General features: G+C 46.5%; 1 protein-coding gene across 1 annotated transcript in view; it reads left to right on the top strand.

Annotated features, from left to right (window-relative positions):
* The first annotated feature begins 1,308 nt into the window (after nt 1–1,308).
* The window catches only part of XDH (xanthine dehydrogenase), a 57,710-nt gene continuing 53,018 nt past the window's right edge, over nt 1,309–6,000 (top strand). The window contains exon 1 of the mRNA XM_021697708.2: nt 1,309–1,350. Within this exon, the coding sequence (XP_021553383.1) occupies nt 1,309–1,350 (42 nt within the window). The remainder of the gene's footprint in view (nt 1,351–6,000) is intronic.

Genomic DNA, 6,000 nt, shown 5'->3' with positions numbered 1-6,000 from the left:
CTTCAAGCAGGATAGTTGGGACCAAACAGGGATGCTTGGTCACCCTACAAGTGAGATCTCATCTCCTGCTTAAATAAAGTGTGTGGAAGGAGAGGACATTGTGTTGATAATGTCCTGGCAGGCTGCAGTTTCCCTAGGCTGCTGCTACCCTCTGAGTACATCCGCCGAAGGCTCCTCTCGTCCCCCATGTAGCCTGCAAGGGGCACAGGGGAGTGACCCACTACAGAGAGGCTGGCTGTTCCAGGACTACAGGAGACCGGAGGGATTGCTGGTGCGGGTGTGCATGTGTGTGCGAGCGGGGAGGCACAGTTGGGTGCTGACCACAGAGAGCTCATTGGCACTGCCCAGGTGGGCCATGTGCTTGTGCCCGCCAGAAGGTAATGGACACCGGAGGCGGAAGGTTTGCAGCTCTGTGTCAACTTGGCCCAGGTCCTGTAAGGTGTGGGTTTTTTAATTTATTTGATATTTTGAAATATCCTTAATGAGTTACTCTGATCACTTATCAGGGGCCTTTTCCTGGGAGAAACGAGCAAAAGAAGAACCTCAGAAATGGTTTGTTAACAGGATAATTTTTGTTGTGCTGCTGAGAATACACTTGCAACAGTAATGAAGATTTTGGTTCTTGGCAACCTCACAACTTACTCCTAAAACACATCATTCGTCTCTCTGCCTTCTGCTCTTGGTGCCATTCGTAGGCCCATTCACAGGAAGAAAACGACTGAGTTCTGAAGACGACACGGCCGAGGTCAGATGCCAGGTTTGGGTTCTGGGTCACTGGGCTCCATGGCTCGTGACCACTGTCTTCCTCCGGGCTGTGCAAGAATGAGTCCTCTGTGTAAGTGCTGAGTCCAGGCTGCTGTAAACCTGAGTGGGAAAATGACCAGTGTAGAGGGGGAAGGTGTGACTCATTTCTGTCGCCGCGGCTCTGACCGCGGCCCTTCCTCCTTCTCTGCTGGCCACAGGGGGGCCTGAAGCAGGTTCTGGGAGGTGGTGCTTAAGACCACAGGTCACCTGGCCACAGGGCCCTCCCCTGGCTGATATCTGCATGTGCCTTCCTCTGTGCTCTTTGACACAGCTCTTGAGGGTGTGGTTTCCTGGCTAAAATTGTTTGCGTTTTCCTCGGTTATGTAAACTGGTGGCTTTTGCCAGGAACTCCCTGTGCCCTGGAGCTCTGGGCGGCTTTTTTCCTATTGGCCGGCCAAGTTTCGTTTTCTTGGGAGGTGTATTTTTTCAAGCTGCTGAGCATCGATACATGTCAGTGTCTTTTGGGAGTGAGGTACCTGGAGTTCAGGGACCCAACCGGTAACAATGACAGCGGATGAGTTGGTTTTCTTTGTGAATGGCAAAAAGGTAAGAAGGACCCGGCCTTCCAGCTGACTTCTCTGCTCCCCCCCCGCCCCCCCGCCCCTCCCCCGGGGGGCAGATGTTTGTCCTTTGGAAAAGGCGGTTCTAGTCTTTCTCTTTCATCTCCTCTCTCACTCATTCCGCACCCCCTCTCCCGCCAAAGTGTTGCTGCATTTTGGGTGACACTAGGACCAGAAAACCTTTTCAGAGCTGGAAGACAGGCAAGACTCTCCAGGGGCCAAGGAGTGCAGGAGAGGCGAGCGAGAAGAGAGGCTTGAGTCCCCACCCAGTGTACAGCAGCTGAGACACTGGCCCAAAGCTAGAACGGGGCACAGGGTCCTCGGTGAGACCGGAGGTCACCCACCACGCCTCCATCTCCGTGTTTAATCCAGTGTGTCCTCCGGCTTTTGTTGTTTTCTTTGCTGAGAGAAGGAACAGGAACTTGTTTTCTTGCTAATACCAGGGTATAAGATAGACATAGCATTTGATTCTGGTATTTCATGCTTAATGTGACAGCTAACTTGTGTGAGGACATTTACTAACATCTTGTGGCAAGCCACAATTTTTTTTTCATAAGGGGCATGTTTCTCCCCTTCCTCTCACTTAGTACTGCATGTAAATATTTCAAGTCTCTTACTTTGATAAAAATTGTCCACTTGGATGAACTTTATTGGTGTGCAGGGACATGGGGGGTTGGGGGAGCAGAGGGGGACTTCAGACATGGGTACCAGTACTCCAGGCCCTGCAAGGGTGTGAATCTGCAAATTTCACTGCAGGTGCAGGGAGGGAGGATGCAAGCACATTGCATTGTCCCCATACCCCTCCCTCCACCACTGCTGAGGTGCCCCAGTCAGCTCTAGCTCCCCGGTCAGGAATGAAAGGGACAGGAGAAGGATAGTAATAGTTGTACCTTGTAAATGGCCATACGGACAGCGTGAGCAATGGTTGTGCCCAAGGGGCCCCCAAAGAAGGGTCGTTTTATTTGTTTTGTTCTATTGGCACTTTTGCATTGAGAAACTGGGTGACGTTTGAGGTAATTTTCAAGAACTAAAATGCACTTCGTGGGGCATCTCGTGCTTAAATTGTCAGGATGTGTCTGGTGACTAGCAGGGGAGTTCCATGAGCCATGGTGACATTGGTGCTCTGAAGACCTTTGGGTTCATTGTGAGGGGTGCCACCGGGAGGCTCTGAGGGTGTGGTCAGCCATGTTCTTCCAGGTTCCATGTGTCTCTCCATGCCAATCTCTTTTCAGGACTGGCATCTGGCAGCAAACCAAGAGGTAGGGTACAGCCTCCGTGTTGACGGTTATGAAACTTGCACCCAGCATTTCCAACAACTTTGTTGCATTCAGCGATTGCTTGGAGAGATTCAACTAACAGCTGAGTTGACTTTCTAGAAGTGTTATTTACACAAAGCATCTTCGGTGGAATTTTTCTAAGCAGTTTTTACGTTAAGTGGGCAGCTGGATTCAATGACTTCCAAGGCCACATCTTACTCTAAGATTATCTTATTTATCATGCTATCAATTCGTGTGTGACAGGACAAGGTTCTGCTCTTCCTTAGGGAGGGTGTGCTATGATGCCCGGGACATGAAAAGGAGCGTTTCAAGGTAAATCTGGCTTGGTGAAGTTGTTTACCCCTGTGTCTTAGATCCACTTTAGGAAGGCAATTTAACATTTTTAGGTGGTATTGTCATATCAGACCCTACTATCTCTGGAAGCTTTTACTAGTGTCAGTTTCTGTGATGCATACTCATGTTTGTAATTTATAAGCCTGTGGCCTCTTGAGAAACTGCTAGAAAGGTGCAAAGGAGTGATGAGGTGAAAGCAGAGCTTTGCAAACAAGACCAAGAAGGAATTCCCAGTCAGATCAAGGCAGCTGTGAGTGTGTTCCCGTTTCTATTTCCAAGATCTTGCTAGATCTAGATCTTTCGGTACTGGATATTATGCAGAGAAGTTACCAAAGAAGCTGTTGGAATGGGTGACTCACTCTTAAATGTAAGCCTCTTATTCTCCCCATTTCAGGCTGTCCAGGACTCTGTCTCTACTGACTGGGGTCCTGGAGAGGGTCCTGGAGAGGGTCCTGATGCCAACAATCAAATATCTCAGGGGCCTTCTGTGGGGGTGATGGGCCTTGATAACCATCATTCCATGTCTTCTGTTCTAGAGTCAGAGTTGGAGGGAAAGAAGGAGCTGCCCAGGATTTTGGTGTTATTGTAGTGACATTCTAGTGGGTGGGATTCTAGAATTTCTGAGCAGTCGCTCTCTGTTTAGGGGAGATTGTGGCGCACGGAGTAGTCTGGCAGACTTGGCGTTCAGGGCGCGGCTAAAGGCGTCCAGGAGGGATCCCCAAAAAGCAGGTGGTAGCTACAGAGAGCCTCATGGTGGCTTTGACTCACTCACTCACATTTACAAGCTCCCCCCAAGCCTGCGCCTGCGGGGTATGTAGGCACTGGATGAATATGCTCTCTAAGAAGAGGCCAGGCACTTGCCCCTCGGGACCTTACGGACCAGTTAAAGAGATGGATTATAATTAGGCGAAGTAATATATTACAAAATGTATTTTACAGAAAACTATTCCCATGAAATGCTCTTTTCAGATATCCTTTCTAAAAATTTATTTATTTTAGAGGGAGAGGGAGAGAGAGAGAATGTGCACACATGAGAGTGGGGGGGAGGGGCAGAGGGAGAGAATCTCCAGCAGACTCCGTGCGGAGCCTGACACAGGGCTCCATCCCACAACCCATGAGATCATGACCTGAGCTGAAGTCACGAGTCTTAACCGGCAGAGCCACCCAGGCGGCCCCTCTTTTCAGATATTCTGAAACCACTTAGCACAACGTTGACACCTAGGTGCCCAGTTAATGAGGACAGAATGAATGCATGAGTATTAAAAGCCCTTAGAAATCCTCTACTGAGGAGATTTATTTTTTAAACTTTTTTTTTGCATTTTGAAATTATTTTAAATGTACAAAAAAGTTGCACGAAGAATACAAAGAAATATAGACTACTGACATTCACCAACTGTTCACATTTTGCCACATTTGCTTTATCATTATCTCCTTCATGCTCTCTCTCCCTGTACATACACACACACATGAATAGGTGTTTATGTGATACACACATGTATTAGATATGTACGGATATGTTTATAGATATATATGTAGATATGTAGATGTATGTAAGTACCTAAATAATTTCATATATTTAGTTATGTATATAATCAATAGAAATAAGTACATAAAATATAAAATTTTCTTTCTGAACCATTTGAGGGTAAATTTCCAATATCATGCCCTTTTTACCCCTAAACTAAGAGTAAGAATATTCTTATAGACCCAGTCTCTATAAAAATCAGGAAATCCAGTGTTGGTATAATACCATTATCTAATCTATAGCCCTTCTGCAATATATTCCAATTTTCCCAATAATGTCATTTATAACTTTTCCCCCAAGCCCGGGACACAGGGTCATACTATGCAGTCGGTTGCCATGTCTCTTAAGTTTCCTTTAAGCTGGAACAGCTCTTTACCTTTCCTTGTCTTTTGTGACATTGATGTTTATGAAGAGAATAGGCCATTATTTTGTAGAACATCTCTCATTTTGAGTGTGTGCTATGCTTTCTTTTTTTTAGATTTTATTTATTTTTTAGAGAGCGAGCGAGAGAGAAACAGCATGAGAGGGGAGAGGGTCAGAGGGAGAAGCAGGCTCCCCGCTGAGCCGGGAGCCCGATGTGGGACTTGATCCCAGGACCCTGGGATCATGACCTGAGCCGAAGGCAGACGCTTAACCATCTGAGCCACCCAGGCACCCTGTGCTATGCTTTCTTATAATTAGATTCAGAGTCTGCATTTTGGGCAGAAATGCTAGAGAAGCGGTAAGTGTTTCTCGGTGCATTACATCGGGAGGCACAGGATGTCAGCTTCCCCCATTATTTGGAATGTGAACTTTGACTGCTTGGTTAAGGTGGTATCCATCAGTTTTCTCTACTGTAAGATAACTTCTTTACTCTTTATAATCTGTGAGAAGATACTTTGAGTCTATGTGAGTATCTTGATCATTAAACTTTCACCCACTAGTTTTAGCACCCATTGATGATTCTAGACTGGCTCAGTTATTGGGCTGATTGCAAGATGGCCAACCGTATTCATTAGTTGGCATTCCTCTGTCAGGCAGACTTTACTCTTCTCTCCAATTTGTTTATTTATTAGGTATCACTTTTGGACTTACAAGTTTTAATCTTATTGAATGGGTTATAATCCATTAGAGCTATTATTTGTTTTGATGCTTAAATCTTATCAGAAAAATCTGCTGAACCCAGCATCTCCTAAGCTCATATCCCCACAAAGTATTTGTCCTTTGGGATACCCATTGACATCCTGTTCAGAGAAGGTTCCATGGCGTTTGCCAGCCCAACCCTGCAGCCGTGAGAGGGGCACAGCCATTCTTTGTATGAATGCAAGGAAGGTTGGACCACTCATGGCTGGGGTGATATAAAAAGCCTTTGCCAGGGAAGCGTTTGGGGTCTTCTAAGTCAAGACGCAGGTGGAAGAGGAATGGAATGGTCAAAGGCACAGAGTCAGAGGTATACATTGTATTTTCTCTGGAGTGTGAGGACCAGGTTCACAGGGAGGTAGGAGGGGAAAAGGCTGAAAAT

The sequence above is a fragment of the Neomonachus schauinslandi genome, chromosome 10 (genome assembly GCF_002201575.2).
Source record: "Neomonachus schauinslandi chromosome 10, ASM220157v2, whole genome shotgun sequence".
In the NCBI taxonomy this organism is placed as follows: domain Eukaryota; kingdom Metazoa; phylum Chordata; class Mammalia; order Carnivora; family Phocidae; genus Neomonachus; species Neomonachus schauinslandi.
This window is presented reverse-complemented; position numbering and strand designations above follow the sequence as displayed.